Source organism: Blennius ocellaris, assembly GCF_963422515.1.
Source record: "Blennius ocellaris genome assembly, chromosome: 17".
NCBI lineage: Eukaryota > Metazoa > Chordata > Actinopteri > Blenniiformes > Blenniidae > Blennius > Blennius ocellaris.
Window position 1 is genome coordinate 24,522,800 of NC_137666.1, and position 24,729 is coordinate 24,547,528.

Genomic DNA, 24,729 nt, shown 5'->3' on the forward strand with positions numbered 1-24,729 from the left:
TTTTAACATTATTAAATAAACAACATTCACATCGCCTTCATTTGTTTCTCCTCTTGTTTGAAATCAGTTCAATTCTGGAGAGACGGGTAAACCTCCTCCTCCTCCTCCTCCTCCTCCTCCTCCTCTTCCTCTTCCTCACTGCTCCTCCTCCTCCTCTTCCTCACTGCTCCTCCTCCTCCTCCTCCTCCTCCTCCTCCTCTTCCTCACTGCTCCCAATAACAGATTATTGCTTGAATGTAAATACACACATTACAGGAAACTGTTCTGCTCTATGGAAAACACAAATATTTCACAGTTCAGACTCAAGTCAAGTTAAAACAAGTCCAAGGTTCACCGACGGGTGTTTAACTGACGGGTGTTGGACTGACGGGTGTTGGACTGACGGGAGTTGGACTGACGGGTGTTTGACGGGTTTTTAACTGACGGGTGTTTAACTGACGGGTGTTGGACTGACGGGAGTTGGACTGACGGGTGTTTAACTGACGGGTGTTTAACTGACGGGTGTTTAACTGACGGGTGTTTAACTGACGGGTGTTTAACTGACGGGTGTTGGACTGACGGGTGTTTGTCGGGTGTTTAACTGACGGGTGTTGGACTGACGGGTGTTTAACTGACGGGTGTTTGACGGGTTTTTAACTGACGGGTGTTTAACTGACGGGTGTTGGACTGACGGGAGTTGGACTGACGGGTGTTTAACTGACGGGTGTTTAACTGACGGGTGTTGGACTGACGGGTGTTTGTCGGGTGTTTAACTGACGGGTGTTGGACTGACGGGTGTTTAACTGACGGGTGTTTGACGGGTTTTTAACTGACGGGTGTTTAACTGACGGGTGTTGGACTGACGGGAGTTGGACTGACGGGTGTTTAACTGACGGGTGTTTAACTGACGGGAGTTGGACTGACGGGTGTTGGACTGACGGGTGTTTGTCGGGTGTTTAACTGACGGGTGTTGGACTGACGGGTGTTTAACTGACGGGTGTTTGACTAACGGGTGTTGGACTGACAGGTTTTTAACTGATGGGTGTTTGACTAACGGGTGTTGGACTGACAGGTTTTTAACTGATGGGTGTTGGACTGACGGGTGTTTAACTGACGGGTGTTTAACTGACGGGTGTTTAACTGACGGGTGTTGGACTGACGGGTGTTTGTCGGGTGTTTAACTGACGGGAGTTTAACTGACGGGTGTTTAACTGACGGGTGTTGGACTCGAGGACAGACTCCAGTCTGACGACGGAAGAGACACGACACGGACGTTTGCTGGTGTTCAGGATGTAGTAAGTCACAATTCTTTGGAGTTTCATTCTTTAAGTCAAGATGATGGAGCCTGCAAGACACACACACACACACACACACACACACACACACACACACACACACACACACACGCACACACACACACACCTTTCTCGATGCAGTTAATTACCAAAATAAATACCCTGGAAGCTTGGCACTATGCAAAAGAAAGTTCAGTAGTATAAAAGCTATTGGATAATCTCAGTCTACGCCAGTTTCTCTGTCCTCACTAGTACTTATATATAGTACTTATATATAGTATTTGTGTATAGTACTATATATAGTACTATATATAGTACTTATATTCTCTCGGCTGCTGACGGAGGTGAAGCTCTGAACGACTCCGCCACTGAAACAATAAAGCTCCTGCTCAAATAGATTTAGTTTTCACAGTCGTACGTTGAGACGAAGGACGGTCGTCCTCTTAGTGCCGCCGCCTCTTGCTAGCAAACAATCAAACATTAACATCTGGATCGCGGTGGGCCCAGATGAGAAGTCTCTGCTCAGTACCTGTGGGGGGCCGTGACCTCACAGGTGACCCTCCAGGATGCTGGTGACGGCCTGGTCCAGCAGGGGGCCGGACGGGGCCCGGCCCGGGGCCGCGGGGGGGCCCTGCAGGCGCTGCAGCTCCAGGATGCTGTCGATGGCGCTCTGCAGGTGTTCGCTGAGCACGCTGTCCTCCTGGGGGGGCGGCGGCTCCGGCCCGGGCGACGCCTCCCACCTGGAACACTTGAGTTTGGGGGCGCTGACCTCTGTGGGGGGCGGCCGGGGCGGGCCGGGAGGAGGGGGGCTCTTTGATTGGGAGGCGGGGCCTCTCGGAGGGCTCTCCTGGGCGGAGTCACCGTTGGACACCTGCTCGTGGCGCTGAGGACGCTGGGGGCCCCCGCCGGGGGCCGGAGGGCTGCGCCGGCTCGCGGCTCCGCCCCCGTTGGTCAGCTGGCCCGCGTGGTCCCTCTTCAGACCGGCGTCGTGGGCCGAGTTGTGGACCACCTTACGGGAGCCGGACTCCTGCTTGATGGTGAGTCTCAGGGCGCCGCGCGAGCTGGACCGGTACGTCTTCAGTCCCGGGGGACGGTCGGACAGACGGGTCCAGGCCGGCGGCGAGGAGGGGCCGCCATGACGGGGGGGCGGCGCCGAGGCCGTCACTGAGGTCTCTGTGGAGTCAGTCTGTTAGGCTGAGAGGTCATGTGACACACCTGGTAGTAACACACCTGGTAGTGACACACCTGGTGGTAACACACCTGGTAGTGACACACCTGGTAGTAATACACCTGGTGGTAACACACCTGGTGGTAACACACCTGGTGGTAACACACCTGGTAGTAACACACCTGGTGGTAACACACGTGGTAGTGACACACCTGGTAGTGACACACCTGGTAGTGACACACCTGGTAGTAATACACCTGGTGGTAACACACGTGGTAGTGACACACCTGGTAGTGACACACCTGGTAGTGACACACCTGGTAGTAATACACCTGGTGGTAACACACCTGGTAGTAACACACCTGGTAGTAACACACCTGGTAGTGACACACCTGGTAGTGACACACCTGGTAGTAATACACCTGGTGGTAACACACCTGGTAGTAACACACCTGGTAGTAACACACCTGGTGGTAACACACCTGGTGGTAACACACCTGGTAGTGACACACCTGGTAGTGACACACCTGGTAGTGACACACCTGGTAGTAATACACCTGGTGGTAACACACCTGGTAGTAACACACCTGGTAGTGACACACCTGGTAGTGACACACCTGGTGGTAACACACCTGGTAGCAACACACCTGGTAGTGACACACCTGGTAGTGACACACCTGGTAATGACACACCTGGTGGTAACACACCTGGTGGTAACACACCTGGTAGTAACACACCTGGTAATGACACACCTGGTGGTAACACACCTGGTGGTAACACACCTGGTAGTAACACACCTGGTGGTAACACACCTGGTAGTGACACACCTGGTGGTAACACACCTGGTGGTAACACACCTGGTAGTAACACACCTGGTAGTAACACACCTGGTGGTAACACACCTGGTGGTAACACACCTGGTAGTAACACACCTGGTAGTGACATACCTGGTAGTGACACACCTGGTGGTAACACACCTGGTAGTAACACACCTGGTGGTAACACACCTGGTGGTAACACACCTGGTAGGAACACACCTGGTAGTAACACACCTGGTGGTAACACACCTGGTAGTGACACACCTGGTGGTAACACACCTGGTGGTAACACACCTGGTGGTAACACACCTGGTAGTGACACACCTGGTAGTGACACACCTGGTAGTAATACACCTGGTGGTAACACACCTGGTAGTAACACACCTGGTAGTAACACACCTGGTGGTAACACACCTGGTAGTAACACACCTGGTAGTAACACACCTGGTAGTAATACACCTGGTGGTAACACACCTGGTAGTAACACACCTGGTGGTAACACACCTGGTGGTAACACACCTGGTAGTGACACACCTGGTAGTGACACACCTGGTAGTAATACACCTGGTGGTAACACACCTGGTAGTAACACACCTGGTAGTAACACACCTGGTGGTAACACACCTGGTAGTAACACACCTGGTAGTAACACACCTGGTAGTAATACACCTGGTGGTAACACACCTGGTAGTAACACACCTGGTAGTAATACACCTGGTGGTAACACACCTGGTGGTAACACACCTGGTGGTAACACACCTGGTAGTAACACACCTGGTGGTAACACACCTGGTGGTAACACACCTGGTAGTGACACACCTGGTAGTAACACACCTGGTGGTAACACACCTGGTAGTAACACACCTGGTGGTAACACACCTGGTAGTAACACACCTGGTAGTAACACACCTGGTAGTAACACACCTGGTGGTAACACACCTGGTAGTAACACACCTGGTAGTAACACACCTGGTGGTAACACACCTGGTAGTAACACACCTGGTAGTAACACACCTGGTAGTGACACACCTGGTAGTAATACACCTGGTGGAAACACACCTGGTAGTGACACACCTGGTAGAAATACACCTGGTGGTAACACACCTGGTAGTGACACACCTGGTGGTAACACACCTGGTAGTGACACACCTGGTAGTAACACACCTGGTAGTAACACATAACACCTGGTAGTAACACACCTGGTGGTAACACACCTGGTAGTAATACACCTGGTGGTAACACACCTGGTAGTAACACATAACACCTGGTGGTAACACACCTGGTGGTAACACACCTGGTGGTAACACACCTGGTAGTAACACACCTGGTGGTAACACACCTGGTAGTAACACACCTGGTAGTAACACACCTGGTAGTAACACATAACACCTGGTGGTAACACACCTGGTGGTAACACACCTGGTGGTAACACACCTGGTAGTAACACACCTGGTAGTAACACATAACACCTGGTAGTAACACAGGTGATGATGGTGGTGACGGGGGTGAGGGTGGTGGTGACGGAGGTGAGGGACACTCACCTGGCTCCCGCCGTGCTCGGCGGCGGTCCTCTGTTAAGGCGTTGCGCTCGGCCTGCAGGAACAGGCGCTCCAGCATCACCATCTCTGCTGACGGACTCTCCTGCTGTGGAAACCAGTTCAAACCAGTTCAAACCAGTTCAAACTTGTCAGACACTTGTCAGAAGCACAAGCCCTGAGAAGTTCAGCTTCCTGGGGCCTCGTCTGGAAAACCTTACGTAGGATTCCTACTAAAACTCTTTGTGCGCCCAGAAGCTGAAGATGGCAGCCGCCAAAACATATTTGATTCAGTAAAACTATAAAACTTGCCTTTTCTAGATCCCAGTGCACCTGGAAGGTTGAAGGTTCACCTCACCTCTACACACTTTCTACCATCAATGGTCAATAAACCTACTTTCTTAATATCTGAATATTTCTTCACCTCAATCAGTTGATCAACGGCATTTTACCATCAATCCTGGCAGAAAAGAGGAAGAACAGGAGGGTGGAGGAGGAGGAGGGTGGAGGAACAGGGGGGTGGAGGAGGAGGTGGAGGAACAGGGGGTGGAGGGGGAGGAGGAGGGTGGAGGGGGAGGAGGGTAGAGGAACAGGAGGGTGGAGGAGGAGGGGGTGGAGGAGGAGGAGGGTGGAGGGGACCAAACCAAACCACACCAGGTGCAGGTGTGGCCCCGCCCCCAGGGTTAGGGTTAGGGTTTAGCCCCGCCCCCAGGGTCAGGGTTAGAGTTTAGCTCCGCCCCCAGGGAGAACCAGCAGCCTCACCTGAGCCTCGGCCACCAGCAGCTGTCGGTACTTGTTCACCATGTCCTTGGTCCGTTTCAGCAGGAAGCCCGACACTGAGTCAAACTCCTGGTCCACTGAGGAGACACACACTGAGTATCACTAACTGAGTATCACTAACTGAGTATCACTAACTGAGTATCACTAACTGAGTATCACTAACTGAGTATCACACACTGAGTATCACACACTGACTATCACTAACTGAGTATCACACACTGAGTATCACTAACTGAGTATCACTAACTGATTATCACTAACTGAGTATCACACACTGACTATCACTAACTGAGTATCACTAACTGATTATCACTAACTGAGTATCACACACTGACTATCACTAACTGAGTATCACTAACTGAGTATCACTAACTGAGTATCACACACTGAGTATCACTAACTGAGTATCACTAACTGAGTATCACTAACTGAGTATCACTAACTGAGTATCACACACTGATTATCACTAACTGAGTATCACTAACTGAGCATCACTAACTGATTATCACTAACTGAGTATCACTAACTGAGTATCACACACTGACTATCACTAACTGAGTATCACTAACTGATTATCACTAACTGAGTATCACACACTGATTATCACTAACTGAGTATCACTAACTGAGTATCACTAACTGAGTATCACACACTGATTATCACTAACTGAGTATCACTAACTGAGTATCACACACTGATTATCACTAACTGAGTATCACTAACTGAGTATCACACACTGAGTATCACTAACTGATTATCACACACTGAGTATCACTAACTGAGTATCACTAACTGAGTATCACACACTGAGTATCACTAACTGAGTATCACACACTGATTATCACTAACTGAGTATCACTAACTGAGTATCACACACTGATTATCACTAACTGAGTATCACTAACTGAGTATCACACACTGAGTATCACTAACTGATTATCACACACTGAGTATCACTAACTGAGTATCACTAACTGATTATCACTAACTGATTATCACACACTGAGTATCACACACTGACTATCACTAACTGAGTATCACTAACTGACTATCACTAACTGAGTATCACACACTGAGTATCACTAACTGAGTATCACTAACTGAGTATCACACACTGATTATCACTAACTGAGTATCACTAACTGAGTATCACACACTGATTATCACACACTGAGTATCACACACTGATTATCACTAACTGAGTATCACTAACTGATTATCACTAACTGATTATCACACACTGAGTATCACACACTGACTATCACTAACTGAGTATCACTAACTGACTATCACTAACTGAGTATCACACACTGAGTATCACTAACTGAGTATCACACACTGAGTATCACACACTGACTATCACTAACTGAGTATCACACACTGAGTATCACTAACTGAGTATCACTAACTGATTATCACTAACTGAGTATCACACACTGACTATCACTAACTGAGTATCACTAACTGATTATCACTAACTGAGTATCACACACTGACTATCACTAACTGAGTATCACTAACTGAGTATCACTAACTGAGTATCACACACTGAGTATCACTAACTGAGTATCACTAACTGAGTATCACTAACTGAGTATCACTAACTGAGTATCACACACTGATTATCACTAACTGAGTATCACTAACTGAGCATCACTAACTGATTATCACTAACTGAGTATCACTAACTGAGTATCACACACTGACTATCACTAACTGAGTATCACTAACTGATTATCACTAACTGAGTATCACACACTGATTATCACTAACTGAGTATCACTAACTGAGTATCACTAACTGAGTATCACACACTGAGTATCACTAACTGAGTATCACTAACTGAGTATCACACACTGATTATCACTAACTGAGTATCACTAACTGAGTATCACACACTGATTATCACTAACTGAGTATCACTAACTGAGTATCACACACTGAGTATCACTAACTGATTATCACACACTGAGTATCACTAACTGAGTATCACTAACTGAGTATCACACACTGAGTATCACTAACTGAGTATCACACACTGATTATCACTAACTGAGTATCACTAACTGAGTATCACACACTGATTATCACTAACTGAGTATCACTAACTGAGTATCACACACTGAGTATCACTAACTGATTATCACACACTGAGTATCACTAACTGAGTATCACTAACTGATTATCACTAACTGATTATCACACACTGAGTATCACACACTGACTATCACTAACTGAGTATCACTAACTGACTATCACTAACTGAGTATCACACACTGAGTATCACTAACTGAGTATCACTAACTGAGTATCACACACTGATTATCACTAACTGAGTATCACTAACTGAGTATCACACACTGAGTATCACTAACTGATTATCACACACTGAGTATCACTAACTGAGTATCACTAACTGATTATCACTAACTGATTATCACACACTGAGTATCACACACTGATTATCACTAACTGAGTATCACTAACTGATTATCACTAACTGATTATCACACACTGAGTATCACACACTGACTATCACTAACTGAGTATCACTAACTGACTATCACTAACTGAGTATCACACACTGAGTATCACTAACTGACTATCACTAACTGAGTATCACACACTGAGTATCACTAACTGATTATCACACACTGAGTATCACTAACTGAGTATCACTAACTGATTATCACTAACTGATTATCACACACTGAGTATCACACACTGATTATCACTAACTGAGTATCACTAACTGATTATCACTAACTGATTATCACACACTGAGTATCACACACTGACTATCACTAACTGAGTATCACTAACTGACTATCACTAACTGAGTATCACACACTGAGTATCACTAACTGACTATCACTAACTGAGTATCACACACTGACTATCACTAACTGAGTATCACTAACTGACTATCACTAACTGAGTATCACACACTGAGTATCACTAACTGATTATCACACACTGAGTATCACTAACTGAGTATCACTAACTGATTATCACTAACTGAGTATCACACACTGAGTATCACTAACTGATTATCACACACTGAGTATCACTAACTGAGTATCACTAACTGATTATCACTAACTGAGTATCACACACTGAGTATCACACACTGAGTATCACTAACTGATTATCACACACTGAGTATCACTAACTGAGTATCACTAACTGATTATCACTAACTGATTATCACTAACTGATTATCACACACTGAGTATCACTAACTGAGTATCACTAACTGATTATCACTAACTGAGTATCACACACTGAGTATCACACACTGAGTATCACTAACTGATTATCACACACTGAGTATCACTAACTGAGTATCACTAACTGATTATCACTAACTGATTATCACACACTGAGTATCACTCCCTGAACAGTACCTGGCACAACACTACACAGTAACGCAGTATTTGTACTTTGTTGCTTCCCACTGTGCTCAAATTCACCATTAAATAATTAATTAAAAGTGTCATTAATAAAGTTCAGTAATTCCTTTTATGTAGGAAACATATTAAATGATGTCACTGTTTAATTTAATACTTCACAGTCTGTTGTTGCGTCATCAATTAATTTGATGTGTCCAATGGGCGGATCCTTTCACCTGATTGGTTCCCTGCAGGTCGATCACAGTGAGCCAGTGAATATATTCTGATCCACCGGGGGGCGCTAGATGTTAAAGTCTGCTCCCCAGGTGAGGAACTTTAATTTCTCAATTGCTGCTCTCCTCGACTGATGCTCTCCTCGACTGATGCTCTCCTCCACTGATGTTCTCCTCGACTGATGCTCTCCTCGACTGATGCTCTCCTCAACTGATGCTCTCCTCAACCGATGCTCTCCTCGACTGATGCTCTCCTCGACTGATGCTCTCCTCGACTGATGCTCTCCTCGACTGATGCTCTCCTCAACTGATGCTCTCCTCGACTGATGCTCACCTCGACTGATGCTCACCTCAACTGATGCTCTCCTCGACTGATGCTCACCTCGACTGATGCTCACCTCAACTGATGCTCACCTCGACTGATGCTCTCCTCGACTGATGCTCTCCTCGACTGATGCTCTCCTCAACCGATGCTCTCCTCGACTGATGCTCACCTCAACTGATGCTCACCTCGACTGATGCTCACCTCGACTGATGCTCTCCTCGACTGATGCTCACCTCGACTGATGCTCACCTCGACTGATGCTCTCCTCAACTGATGCTCTCCTCGACTGATGCTCTCCTCAACTGATGCTCTCCCCAACTGATGCTCACCTCGACTGATGCTCTCCTCAGCGGGCAGTTGGCCGGCGCCGGTGTGAAACGGCAGCAGGCGTCGGACGGCGTCCTTCAGCGTGGAGAAGGCGGGGCCAGTGACGGAGCTCTGCACCGCCGCGCGGTCCCAACACAGCTGCTGCTGGAACCTGGGGATGGCCGGGGAAACCCCCGCACCGTGAAGGTAGGGACGCTGAACTTTACCGTTAACCCTAACCCTAACCTTAATGTTAACCCTGACCTGTACCCTAACCCTAACCCTAACCTTACCATTAACCATAACCTTAACCTTAACGTTAACCCTAACCTTAATGTTAACCCTAACCTTAACGTTAACCTTAACCCTAACCCTAACGTTAACCCTAACTTTACCGTTTACCCTACCATTAACCCTAACCCTAACCTTAACGTTAACCCTAACCCTAACGCTAACCTATGGTTTAACAAAGGGGTGTCAAATAGTTTCTATATGTCAAAGTAACGTCCACAGAGCCGAAGCGTCACGTTGCCTCTGGTAGGAACTCTGGTAGGAACCAGACCACTTCCTGTTCCAGCATTGACCACCTGACCCATCACACCCAGAACCTTCCACTGCTTCAGTCCAGCTGTGACGCTCTGGCTCGTGGACGGATTCATCTTGTGTCGGCAGGAAGGGGATTTGAACTCTTTAGATCTGGATCTGAACGCTCAGAATAGAAATGGAATCTATTGGTTTGAATGTGTTGAAACATTCCTCTCCCTTTCCATTTCCCTTCTCTCCGTTCACATTCAGTCGTTCGAACGCGGTTAAGAGTCGGTGTTATGACGGCGACGTGCTTTATGTTCTTCACCTGCGTAAAAACCACCAATGCTAATGCTTCCTGAAATGTCCAGTGGGGAGCTGCCGGACCCTGGTGGGGCGACACTATCACTCCCTGGTGACATGGACCCCCACTGCACATTGTATCCTCACAGCTTACTGTCAGAACCAGCATTGGTACCAGTACCGGTACCAGCATCAGTACCATCAGCACTTTGAGCTCCAGTGGTTTCATATGGATCAGACCAAACAGGCCAACCCTTCTCTTAACATATCATCTTTCAGTTTGCACATTTTAATTTCGTCCATAACAACGACTAACTCCCATCAGTCCAGATCAATGTGAGGCTCTGATTCTTATACAAATGATTCTTGTGCAGAAACACTCCTATCAGTGATCTGGACACTGTTTCAATCAAAACCCGAAGGGAAAGCTTGATCCTGATCGTTCCCACCATCGTCCATTTGTCCTTGATCCTCCTTTTTGAAAACCAGTGTTGGCGTATTATTTTGACGGGGCCTCACCTCTTCCTGCGTTCTGCTGGTGTGAGTGTCTCGTCTCTGCGCGGCTCCAGACGACCTGCCAGCTGAGACAAACACCAGGACGGACCGTTACTGCCGTCACTTCCAGGTCAGCTGCTCCCAACTAAAAGTAATTTCAAAGCCTGTGGTGTTGATTAAAGCCAGTGGAGGTTTCCTTGTTCTACATGTAAATCTGAAGCCAAATACTAAAACAAGTCAATGTACTGTGACTTCCTCTAACAACCAACGGTGGCTAAAAAGGTCAAACCTGCCAATAACATAATATATTTGCCCACGTCACATGTAATAAAGCCAAAAATATAAGAATTTTCCAATGATTGTGTTTCTTTATTTTAACTTCCATTTGATTTTGTTACATATTTGTGATAGAAAGAATGTTTATAATTCAGTAATTATATAAAAGCAAATATTTCGTGACAGGACATGAACCAAGCTGTGGCATCAGACAGTGGACGGTGTCTCAGCAGGTCTGGACTCCCTGTCATCAATCTACATGTCAAGAGGAAGGAATGAGTCTCACTGACGCAGGTGTGTCAGTTTATTGTCACCTGGTTGCTGTGCTGGCTGGGCTGAAGGGGGGGGCACTCCCCGGGAGGGGGGGGCCTCTGGAGGCCTGCAGGGGAGGGGGGGGGTGGCGTCCACTGCACTGCATTGACTCTCCACAACCAGGGCAGCCGCTGGCTCTGGAAGAACAGCAGGAAAAATTACAGCTCTGGAAGAACAGCAGGAATGTTACAGCTCTGGAGGAACAGCAGGAACGTTACAGCTCTGGAGGAACAGTAGGAACGTTACAGCTCTGGAAGAACAGCAGGAACGTTACAGCTCTGGAAGAACAGCAGGAACGTTACAGCTCTGGAGGAACAGCAGGAACGTTACAGCTCTGGAAGAACAGCAGGAACGTTACAGCTCTGGAAGAACAGCAGGAACGTTACAGCTCTGGAAGAACAGCAGGAACGTTACAGCTCTGGAGGAACAGTAGGAACGTTACAGCTCTGGAAGAACAGCAGGAACGTTACAGCTCTGGAGGAACAGCAGGAACGTTACAGCTCTGGAAGAACAGCAGGAACGTTACAGCTCTGGAAGAACAGCAGGAACGTTACAGCTCTGGAAGAACAGCAGGAACGTTACAGCTCTGGAAGAACAGCAGGAACGTTACAGCTCTGGAAGAACAGCAGGAACGTTACAGCTCTGGAAGAACAGCAGGAACGTTACAGCTCTGGAAGAACAGCAGGAACGTTACAGCTCTGGAGGAACAGCAGGAACGTTACAGCTCTGGAAGAACAGCAGGAACGTTACAGCTCTGGAAGAACAGTAGGAACGTTACAGCTCTGGAAGAACAGCAGGAACATTACAGTTCTAGAAGAACAGCAGGAACGTTACAGCTTGAGAAGAACAGCAGGAACGTTACAGAGCTAGAAGGACAGCAGGAACGTTACAGCTTGAGAAGAACAGCAGGAACGGTACAGCTCTAGAAGAACAGCAGGAACGTTACAGCTTGAGAAGAACAGCAGGAACGGTACAGCTCTAGAAGAACAGCAGGAACGTTACAGCTTGAGAAGAACAGCAGGAACGGTACAGCTCTGGAAGAACAGCAGAAATGTTACAGCTTGAGAAGAACAGCAGGAACGTTACAGCTCTAGAAGAACAGCAGGAACGTTACAGCTTGAGAAGAACAGCAGGAACGGTACAGCTCTAGAAGAACAGCAGGAACATTACAGCTTGAGAAGAACAGCAGGAACGGTACAGCTCTGGAAGAACAGCAGAAATGTTACAGCTTGAGAAGAACAGCAGGAACGGTACAGCTCTGGAAGAACAGCAGGAACGTTACAGCTCTGGAAGAACAGCAGGAACGTTACAGCTCTGGAAGAACAGCAGGAACGTTACAGCTCTGGAAGAACAGCAGGAACGTTACAGCTCTGGAAGAACAGCAGGAACGTTACAGCTCTGGAGGAACAGCAGGAACGTTACAGCTCTGGAAGAACAGCAGGAACGTTACAGCTCTGGAAGAACAGTAGGAACGTTACAGCTCTGGAAGAACAGCAGGAACATTACAGCTCTAGAAGAACAGCAGGAACGTTACAGCTTGAGAAGAACAGCAGGAACGTTACAGAGCTAGAAGGACAGCAGGAACGTTACAGCTTGAGAAGAACAGCAGGAACGGTACAGCTCTAGAAGAACAGCAGGAACGTTACAGCTTGAGAAGAACAGCAGGAACGGTACAGCTCTAGAAGAACAGCAGGAACGTTACAGCTTGAGAAGAACAGCAGGAACGGTACAGCTCTGGAAGAACAGCAGAAATGTTACAGCTTGAGAAGAACAGCAGGAACGTTACAGCTCTAGAAGAACAGCAGGAACGTTACAGCTTGAGAAGAACAGCAGGAACGTTACAGCTCTAGAAGAACAGCAGGAACGTTACAGCTTGAGAAGAACAGCAGGAACGTTACAGCTCTAGAAGAACAGCAGGAACGTTACAGCTTGAGAAGAACAGCAGGAACGGTACAGCTCTGGAAGAACAGCAGAAATGTTACAGCTTGAGAAGAACAGCAGGAACGTTACAGCTCTAGAAGAACAGCAGGAACATTACAGCTTGAGAAGAACAGCAGGAACGGTACAGCTCTGGAAGAACAGCAGAAATGTTACAGCTTGAGAAGAACAGCAGGAACGGTACAGCTCTAGAAGAACAGCAGGAACATTACAGCTCTAGAAGAACAGCAGGAACGTTACAGCTTGAGAAGAACAGCAGGAACGGTACAGCTCTGGAAGAACAGCAGGAATGTTACAGCTCTGGAAGAACAGCAAGAATGTTACAGCTCTGGAAGAACAGCAGGAACGTTACAGCTTGATAAGAACAGCAGGAACGTTACAGGTCTGGAAGAACAGCAGGAACACTACAGCTCTGGAAGAACAGCAGGAATGTTACAGCTCTGGAAGAACAGCAGGAACGTTACAGCTCTGGAGGAACAGCAGGAACGTTACAGCTCTGGAAGAACAGCAGGAGCGTAACAGCTCTGGAAGAACAGCAGGAACCTTACAGCTCTAGAAGAACAGCAGGAACCTTACAGCTCTAGAAGAACAGCAGGAACGTTACAGCTTGAGAAGAACAGCAGGAACGTTACAGCTCTAGAAGAACAGCAGGAACGGTACAGCTCTGGAGGAACAGCAGGAACGTTATAGCTCTGGAAGAACAGCAGGAATGATGATGAATTTGATGACTCAGCATGATGTCTAGAAGAACAGCAGGAACGTTACAGCTTGAGAAGAACAGCAGGAATGTTACAGCTCTAGAAGAACAGCAGGAACGTTACAGCTTGAGAAGAACAGCAGGAACGTTACAGCTCTGGAAGAACAGCAGGAATGTTACAGCTCTGGAAGAACAGCAGGAACGGTACAGCTCTAGAAGAACAGCAGGAACGTTACAGCTTGAGAAGAACAGCAGGAACGTTACAGCTCTAGAAGAACAGCAGGAACGTTACAGCTTGAGAAGAACAGCAGGAACGTTACAGCTCTGGAAGAACAGCAGGAATGTTACAGCTCTGGAAGAACAGCAGGAACGTTACAGCTCTAGAAGAACAGCAGGAACGTTACAGCTTGAGAAGAACAGCAGGAACGTTACAGCTCTGGAAGAACAGCAGGAATGTTACAGCTCTGGAAGAACAGCAGGAACGGTACAGCTCTAGAAGAACAGCAGGAATGTTACAGCAGTGACTTCACTGATCACCAGAACAATTTACCATTGAATCGCTGCTTTCGTCCATCATGGTAATGTCATGAAGGAACTCACTGTTTAGTGTGTGCTGTTGGACCATTTGGACCGCTGGCTGTTGGACCTCTGGTTGTTGGACTTTTTGCACCACTGGCTGTTGGACGTTTTGGACATCTGGCTGTTGGACCTCTGGTTGTTGGACCTCTGGTTGTTGGACCTCCGGCTGTTGGACCTCCGGCTGTTGGACCTCCGGCTGTCCAGCTGCCGGGTGGTCTCCTTGGCTGGAGATGGGAGCAGACTGCTGCTGAGGCACCAAGACACCGACGTGCAGACGGGATATGCTGTGGACTGAAGCTGATGGCTGGACTTGGACCTGGGGTTGAGAACCCGAGACCGGGACCTGGACCTGAAGCTGGGGCTGAGAACCCGAGGCCTGGACCTGGGGGGGAAGCTGGGAAAATAAGGCCTGTGAGACCTGGAGCTGTTGGGGGACTGGGTACTGGACCTGGGGCTGGATGCAGGCCTGGGCAGTTGTAGTCTCAGATCCTGAACTCTGGGGTCCAGGAGGAGCTGCCTGAAGCCCAGCTGGAGGGGTGAACGTTGCAGAAAGTCTCCCAATGTCCTGAACCTGATCCGGGGAGCAGATCAGCGGCGAGTCCTCAGGATCCGACCGGAGCGGGGAAACCTTGACACACTGGTCCGACATCGAGCGATGGGGTTCGAGACTGGAGACCGCGTGAGACGCAGACGGAGTCTCTGAGTCGGTGGCGACCGGCGAGGCCAGCGCCTCCATGGGAACCACCGGCAGCGTTGCAACCAACAACTCCGACGTTACAGGAGAACCAAGTGCTCGCTGGAGGAGGAACCACAAAGACAAGGTCTTTACTTTTCAACCTGTACAGTCACTTCAGCTGACAATCAGCTTTATTACACTTTCATTTGAATATTTTGATGACAGAAGCTGTCAAAATAAGAGCGTGCCAAGTCAAATTGACTTGCAGGCTTGTTTGTCCAGTTAATTGAAGATTGTTCTGACCTGTTGCAGATGTTGCATGAAGGCCTGGCTCCGGCTCGTTGAGTTGGTCACCTCTTCCTTGGGCATGTTGGCAGCTGGACTGGGGGCCAGAGGGGGTTCAGGGGGAGGCTGGACTGCCGCTGCCGGGGGCGACGGGCTGGGCTGCACCGCAACATGCTGCACAACGTGTCCGTAGGACTGCACACAGAGACGCCACGGCCACAGAAACCCTTCAACATCTGAAAGCTCTGACATTTCCAAAGTCTGCAAAGCATCTCTTCAAACTACGATACCGCAACAACAAATGAATTGCAAAAGTTGTGTACACTTATAAAGTACACAAGTCGGACAGAAACTAAAGCAGATGGAGGGCCGGAGCAGGAAACAAACTCTTAAGCTACTAGCACACGGCAGAACTGCAGGGAATGTTTAGTCATCATGCTGAGTGACCATGCTGAGTCATCAAATTCATCATCATGTTAGTCATCATGCTGAGTCGTCACATTAGTCGTCATGTTAGTCATCATGCTGAGTCGTCACATTAGTCGTCATGTTAGTCATCATGCTGAGTCGTCGTGTTAGTCATCATGCTGAGTCGTCACGTTAGTCATCATGCTGAGTCGTCACATTATTCGTCATGTTAGTCATCATGCTGAGTCGTCACGTTGGTCATCATGCTGAGTCGTCACGTTGGTCATCATGCTGAGTCGTCACGTAAGTCATCATGCTGAGTCGTCACGTTGGTCATCATGCTGACTCATCACGTTAGTCATCATGTTAGTCATCATGCTGAGTCGTCACGTTGGTCATCATGCTGACTCGTCACGTTAGTCATCATGTTAGTCATCATGCTGACTCATCACGTTGGTCATGTTGGGATCTCACAAAACCACAGAAAGTTTTTTCATTTCAAAGGAAAGACAATTTTCATTGGCCATGATACACAGTCATGACATATGAATTTAGACCCAGGAATGTGATTGACCATCACACCGAGTGGGGGGGGGGGGACCTTTTGCCACAGCAGCCCCTCCCCTACTTTCTGCTGAAAAGACACTTCCTCCATGAACTCAGCCAGTCACTGATTGGTTGAAGCTCTCAGGATTCAACACCTTCGAATCCACAAATTTTCCACAAAAGCCTGCAAATGCAGTCTTGCAGCAAGTCTTCTCCTGTGAAAACCCGGGAAGAGCTGCATTCCAGCAGCTCAGCTCACCCAGCGTTAGCACACAGCTAACACCACGAGGGTCAGACCTTCCCCTGATCCAGAGACCAGCGCCCAGAGTCTGATCTCCAGGGAAACCAACCAGTTCCTCCAGGACGGACCAGGGAAACGACGCCTCACAGAACTTCTTTGTGTTTTCCTCCGAGCAGGAAAACCATCACAGACCTGAGCGACCAGCTCCTCAGTCTGGACAAAAGGAACAACCAGGAGCTGCAAAGAAGGACTCCTGAAACATCAACTTCATCTTCTTCTCCTCAGCCTGCAGAACCAGCAACCACAGTTAGCAGGAGGTGCTAACTACAGGAGAAGACACCAGCTTCCCTCCAGCAGGACAACAACTGAACTCCTTCAAGGAAGTGGGAACAACAACTGGGCTTTACCTGAGATTAGTTAAACCTGATGCTATGATAGAACTGTTTAACTTTATGAAGATGTGTTGATTCTGTTACAGTGATTGAGTTCTATAGATAATGATATTAGGAGCAGTGATCAACTTGTAAACCAACGTTAGCTCTGCTACAGACACAGGGTCTGCATGCTAATCTTTGCTTTACTAACTAGTTAACTCACAATCCTTCACATATCACATCAAAGACAACATCACACAGTAACTGAACACCATCTGACGACTCCTGACGTTTTACAAAACAAATCTCATTCACATCAAGTCATTCTAGAAATGGTCCTTTAGCAGAGACACACAGGAAGCAGACGCTAAAGACTAGCTTCCATGTTCCATTGTTCTCCAGCACATGGTGGAGACCCAGGACAGACTTCCTGCTCTGATAACCTCCATTTGGAATGTAGTTTCTTGTGATCCGCCATCTTGTTTTGTAGTTCCATCACACGTCTCACACACACACTCCCTCCACCTCTCTCTCTCTCTCTCTCTCTCTCTCTCTCTCTCTCTCTCTCTCTCTCTCTCTCGCTCTCTCTTTCTCTCTCCACACACACACACACACACACACACACACACACACACACACACACACACACACACACACACACACACACACACACACAGCTGTATATAGGTAGTTAGAATCTGTGTTTTTTTTGTTTTCATTGTAAATAAATATAATGTTTGGAATCATACTTGCTGTGTTATTAATGAGCACAACGGTGAATGAAATGTCGACTCTTCTGTGTCAAGAACTCCAAAATCCTTCAACCTTTACTGTTAATTCAGGTAATTGTAATTCATTTGACTATTAATGAAAATTCCTGATGAACTGTTTAGTATATCTTATGAGACTGATAGAACTGAATTGTCTATCATTTCCTGTTAAGAGAGGTGGAGCTCCGAGGTTCTGATACAGATCAGATTAAATTTCAATAACATTATTAATAACTATCTTTGATAATTATTAATCATTATCGATAGCCAAACACAAAATAAATGGTTCCTTATGAGGTAAGAAATCCCTACAGTCATCATGTTAGTCGACTCAGTATGATCTGAGTCGTCAATAAAATACTGATTGTTGAAAATTGCAACGTAAAACGGCCAAAATAATTTCATGGAATAGTTTTTTTCTGAAAACAACTTTGTTCCATCTGTTTAATGATAAATGTGCAGTTTGTATCAAACATTTCATATAAAGAATTGCAGGAGATCTTGAATGTAAATCTGTGTGTGTGTGTGTGTGTGTGTGTGTGTGTGTGTGTGTGTGTGTGTGTGTGTGTGTGTGTGTGTGTGTGTGTGTGTGTGTGTGTGTGTGTGTGTGTGTGTGTTGACCTTGCAGCTCACCTGTTGCAGCTGGAGGGTGTGGTCGGAGGCGGGCCTCTCCTCCGGCAGCAGCACCACGGAGGCCTGCTGCAGACTCAGCGGCCCGTCCGGCTGCCGGGCGGCGGTCTGCGCGGCGAAGGGCAGCCCCTGAACCACCGACGGCCCGTTGACGATGGAGATGGACGCCAGATCCGAGGGGAGCATCGCCGAGCTGTTGATCAAGGTGATGTGGTTTCCAAGGGCGGGACTGTGGACCAGGGTGGCCCGTTGGCCCCGCCCCCCCGGGGCGTAGGCTCCGGCCAGCTGTGCCGGCATCTGGAAGACGGCGGCGGGCGCCGACTGGAGCCGCAAGGGTCCCGAAAGCACGGTGGCCTGGCGCAGCGCCAGCTGCCCCGCGGGGGTGAAGACGGGGCTGAAGTTCAGCTGCCTCTGGGGCACGGTCAAGATCTGGGGGCCGTCCACCAGCTGCCCCGCGGAGGGAGCCACGCCGTGGAGCGACGGGCCCCGTGGACCCGGGGTCAGCAGCGGGCGGGCCGGGCTGGCGGTCTGGGAGATGGTGACGGGGGCCTGGCCCGGCAGGAGGAACTGGTTTTGGCCTGGGAAGAGGCCCTGAGGCTGCAGCACGAAGGAGCCGCCCTGGTTGACCAGCTGCAGGCTGACCGGCTTGGGAAGCTGCTGGGCGGGCTGCTGCGGGGCCGGGACCACCGTCTTCTGGCCGGGGGACTGGGACAAGAGGATGTTGGACGAAGCAGCCCCGGGGACAAACGTCAGACCGGGACCAGACTTCTGTCCAGACGGTTTGGGGCTGATTTGAACCAGCCGGGGCTGAATGCTGACGGGCAGCTTAGGCTGGATGGGAAGAGGGGCGCGTTGCAGGACGAGGCCTGGCGCCGCCGTGGCCGCCGCCCTCAGGGTCGGGGTGAGAAGGGGCCGGCTGGTGACGCCGGGCACGGCCTTGTGGAGGATCATGCCGGCGCCCTGCGCGGGACTCAGGGAGAAGGAGGTCTCTGGAGGCGGAGCAGGGAACACGTTCCCGGGGAGCAGCCCCATCAGCTGGGCGGCAGCGGCCGGCTTCAGGGAGGGACATCCCGGCCCCACCGCCAGGAGGGAGGGCTGGGGGGGCTCCACCGCTGCCTGGGTGTCTCTGGGCGGCGCCGGGGCGACGGGCAAGGTCACGGGCTTGGGTATGAACGCCACGGTGGGTGGAGGAAGGAGGGGGGCCGGCGAGTACATGGACAGACTCTCTCCCGGCTGGGCCAGGTCTGCTTCCAGAGCCATGGTCTGCTCGGTGATCTGGGCCTCCTGCAGGCTCTGCTGGAGGATGTCACAAGCCCCCCCCACCTCCTCCACCTCTCCCTTCTTGGCGTCACAGCCAGCCTCCGCCAGCGGGTCTCCTCCACCCTCCGGAGACGACAGCAGCGCCTCCTCCAGGAAGGACAGGTCCACACAGCCCGGCGGAGGCGTGTCGGGGGAACCCCTGCCGCCCCCCAGCAGAGAGACGGGACTCTGGGGGGGGGGGAGGGGGAGGAGAGTTCTGTGATTAGTGGGTGTGAACAGGAAAGGTTTGAGGCACAGGAGGAGCGCGGTCCCGCGGGAAACGTTGACTGCTGTGGACCCGGACACTCACCGGGGCATCTGTGAAGAGGGGGGGCTCCCCGGAGGAGGCGCTAATGAGCAGGTCTTCAGTCTGCAGCTGCCGGAGGAAAACACTCCATTAAAAGCCACATTTCATGACACCGCTGCTCTCTTTCACGGCGGCAGCCCTCCTCCCCTCATCGCCCACGACTCTGCCGCCAAACGTCTCCAGCACACATTCATGACGGACATTACGATTGACTAGCTTTGCTCTCTCGTCTGTCGTTAGTTACCTCGTTGGTCCCATGAAGGAAGTCGTTCAGGGCTTGAGGATCACTGCGAACATTAAGAAGACGATGGTGAGTTGACCCGTAGCTTCTCCTACGGCTGAAATCAGTATCAGACCACGTTGATGAAAGACGGTGCCTCCATCCAATCAAACGTCCCCAAAGGGAAATCGCCGGCAGGACAATGTTCCTGGTAGGAGAAGTGTGAGGAAGGAAGTATCCTCACACCTCGAGATATCCCACAATGCATTTGGAGGCAATAGCAGCTAATTATTTGTAGAGCTCTGCATGTTCAAGCAACATGAGAGGTGACATTGTACTCCTTCAGCGTTTATTGTTTTATACATCAATGTGGAAGAAATAAAAGACCTTCCATTACTTTGTGTTTTGAGCTTAAAGAATTTGGTCCTTACATGTTGGAGAAAAGTCGATAAACAATGACTTTACAGTCATTTCATCAGATTTTTACGAGGCAAATTCTTTTTGTCCATTTCTAGTGGAAATTCCTATAGCGTTCCAACAATCCTTCACAGGTAATTCAATTCAATTCAACTTTATTGATATGGCAACAACTACAAGTCACACCGTCGTTCACACGTGAAACCATGAAAAGGTGGAAATCACAGGGGCAAAACCCGCTTTATTGGAACGACTGATCATTGTCACACCGATTCTACACATGCATCTTTGAGTGGGTGAGTGAGTGAGTGAGTGAGTGAGCGAGCGAGTGAGTGAGTGAGTGAGTGGGTGAGTGAGTGAGTGAGTGAGTGAGCGAGCGAGCGAGTATTCAATATAAAACTCACACTTGATTCAAGGTTTTTCCTTTATTTTCTGACGATGTTCCGTCCCCTGGGGGCAGTCGAGTGTTCAGTGTCTTGCTCAAGGACACTTTAAGTAGTGGACAGCTAGGGAATTAAACCTAGAACCTTTCAATTGAGAGACATCCCACTCTACCAATCAAGGTGGATTTCAGGAAGAAAATGTAGCAAAACTTTAAAATTCATCAAAAAATCTATTTGTGTCATTTTGTGTTTGGACTTTTATTTACATTTTGCACTTGATTTGTTCAACTGTCACAGTGATGAAGTAGATAAAGGAGACATAGGCGACCAATGAAACCTTTCGCCATCGTAAAGTAAAACTAAAATAAAAATGAACTTGTCCCCATGAAATAAACCCCCAAACAGATTTATATTATATATGAAATATTTCTGTCATTCACCACTGGCCTATAACTACTGTGCTCAGTGGACTCTAAAGGACCTGATGTCACTGCCACGCGCTGTGGTGGAATCGTGATGAAATGAGACATTTGGGTTGAAATCACCCAGAATGCAATGGTGTCTAGCCAGAAGGGCCAGAAGAGCCTGGAGCAGGTGAAATTTAGAATGTTTGGGCCGGAGCCACAAAGGACCTGGCTGAAGCAAAAAACACCCAAACAGGCAACAAACCCTTTAAGAAAGGAGAATCTACATATGTGGTTCTGGACCGTATTGGAGGTGAGAACTCAACATCTGCATGGGATTCCAGGTGTTGTTGGGGATGGAGAGCTACGATTGTAGAGGGAAGAGAGCGACGATTGTAGATGGAAGGGCTACAATTGTAGAGGGAACAGCTACGATTGTAGAGGGAGGAGCTACAATTGTAGAGGGAAGAGCTACGATTGTAGAGGGAGGAGAGCTACAATTGTAGAGGGAAGAGCTACGATTGTAGAGGGAGGAGCTACAATTGTAGAGGGAAGAGCTACGATTGTAGAGGGAGGAGCTACAATTGTAGAGGGAAGTGCTACGATTGTAGAGGGAGGAGCTACAATTGTAGAGGGAAGTGCTACGATTGTAGAGGGAGGAGCTACAATTGTAGAGGGAAGAGCTACGATTGTAGAGGGAATAGCTACAATTGTAGAAGGAAGAGCTACGATTGTAGAGGGACGAGAGCTACAATTGTAGAGGTAAGAGCTACGATTGTAGAGGGAGGAGAGCTACAATTGTAGAGGGAAGAGCTATGATTGTAGAAGGAAGAGCTACGATTGTAGAAGGAAGAGCTACGTTTGTAGAGGGAAGAGAGCTACGATTGTAGAGGGAAGAGCTACGATTGTAGACGGAAGGGCTACAATTGTAGAGGGAAGAGCTACGATTGTAGAGGGACGAGAGCTACAATTGTAGAGGGAAGAGCTACGATTGTAGGGGAGGAGCTACAATTGTAGAGGGAAGAGCTACGATTGTAGAGGGAGGAGCTACAATTGTAGAAGGAAGAGCTACGATTGTAGAGGGACGAGAGCTACAATTGTAGAGGGAAGAGCTATGATAGTAGAGGGAGGAGCTACGATTGTAGAAGGAAGAGCTACGATTGTAGAGGGAAGAGCTACGATTGTAGAGGGAAGTGCTACGATTGTAGAGGGAAGAGCAACGATTGCAGAGGGACGAGAGCTACAATTGTAGAAGGAAGAGCTATGATTGTAGAGGGAGGAGCTACGATTGTAGAAGGAAGAGCTACGTTTTTAGAGGGAAGAGAGCTACGATTGTAGAGGGAAGAGCTACGATTGTAGAGGGAAGAGCAACGATTGCAGAGGGACGAGAGCTACAATTGTAGAAGGAAGAGCTATGATTGTAGAGGGAGGAGCTACGATTGTAGAAGGAAGAGCTACGTTTTTAGAGGGAAGAGAGCTACGATTGTAGAGGGAAGAGCTACAATTGTAGAGTGAAGAGCTACAATTGTAGAAGGAAGAGCAATGATTGTAGAGGGACGAGAGCTACGACTGTAGAGGGAAGAGCTACGATTTGTAGAGGGAAGGGCTACGATTGTAGAGGGAAGAGCTACGACTGTAGAGGGACGAGAGCTACGATTGTAGAGGGAAGGGCTACGATTGTAGAGGGAAGAGCTACGACTGTAGAGGGAAGAGAGACCGGCCTCCTGAAAGCAGGGCTGGAAGGTTCTGGTCTGTCCTGCTGGGATGAAGAACCCTGAACTTTCTTTATTAACTACTGGACATTTAGCCTTTGACCTTTTTGAAAATATCCACAGTGTATTTGTTTATGTACATTTGTTATTTGATGAGTGGCCACTCAGATGAGTGGCCATAAAAGAAACCATATATAGAAGTGGGTGTTTATGTTTTTTTGTTTGTTTGTTTTGACTCAAAATAAAATGTAAAAAACAAAACAAAGTGACCCCATGCTGGCTCTTCTACCTGTTGTTATTTATGTTGCTGGTGGCCCAATGAGAGCACTGGTCATCTGGATTTGGTCATCTTGAAAACTGTGTATCTGGACCAGGGCGATCCAATCCAGAGGGGTTTGGGTTCGGGATAGCAAAAAAATTGGATTTTCAAATCCGGATAATTTTGATCCAGATTAAAAAAAATTTTTAACAACTGGCTCCTTGAGGATCAGAGCAAAAGAATCCAAACTATAAAACGTGTTTTCCTTCATAGTTTTGATGCTTCATTTAGAATCTTCATTGTAAATAGTCAGAAAATAAAGAATAAACATTGAAGAAGGTGAGACTCTTTACTGGTAGTTGACAAACACACACACACACACACACACACACACACACACACACACACACACACACACACACACACACACGTAATAGAGAATGAAATGGCTAAATAAAGCCAATGATTGAAATGAAATGAAATGTCCACCTGTTTGTCCACAACCAGCAGAAGCTTCCACTCACCACAAAACATCAAGAAGACAAGTCCCATCTTCATCCTCCATGTCCACTGAGGAAGAGGAGAGTTTGATTTAGCGCTGTGGCTCCTAAAATGTGGAAGACAATCTCAGATATTCTGATGAAAACATCCTGAACACAAAGAACAAGCTGTGACGTAATGACGAAAGTTCAGACGTCATGAGACCGCCTCTGTAGTCCTGGTCCAGGACCAGGACCAGGACCTGGTCGGTCTGGGGGAGTTCTGTCTGGTGGGACACTTGGACCTACTTCATCAGTGAGCGGCCCCATACAGAGCGGTCGGACGGAGTTCTGGTGGGGGCC

General features: G+C 48.4%; 1 protein-coding gene across 1 annotated transcript; it reads right to left on the reverse strand.

Annotated features, from left to right (window-relative positions):
• Window positions 1-1,821: 1,821 nt before the first annotated feature.
• On the reverse strand, window positions 1,822-24,452 carry LOC308142605 (BRD4-interacting chromatin-remodeling complex-associated protein; the record flags this gene model as incomplete). Its single annotated transcript, XM_080513105.1, has 14 exons — window positions 1,822-2,447; window positions 4,802-4,904; window positions 5,558-5,652; window positions 9,855-10,003; window positions 11,179-11,240; window positions 11,745-11,879; window positions 12,689-12,776; window positions 15,009-15,180; window positions 15,287-15,752; window positions 15,936-16,112; window positions 18,890-20,374; window positions 20,496-20,561; window positions 20,737-20,779; window positions 24,412-24,452. The coding sequence occupies 14 exons, from the start codon at window positions 24,450-24,452 to the stop codon at window positions 1,822-1,824; spliced, it is 3,708 nt and encodes a 1,235-aa protein (XP_080369231.1).
• Window positions 24,453-24,729: the final 277 nt, after the last annotated feature.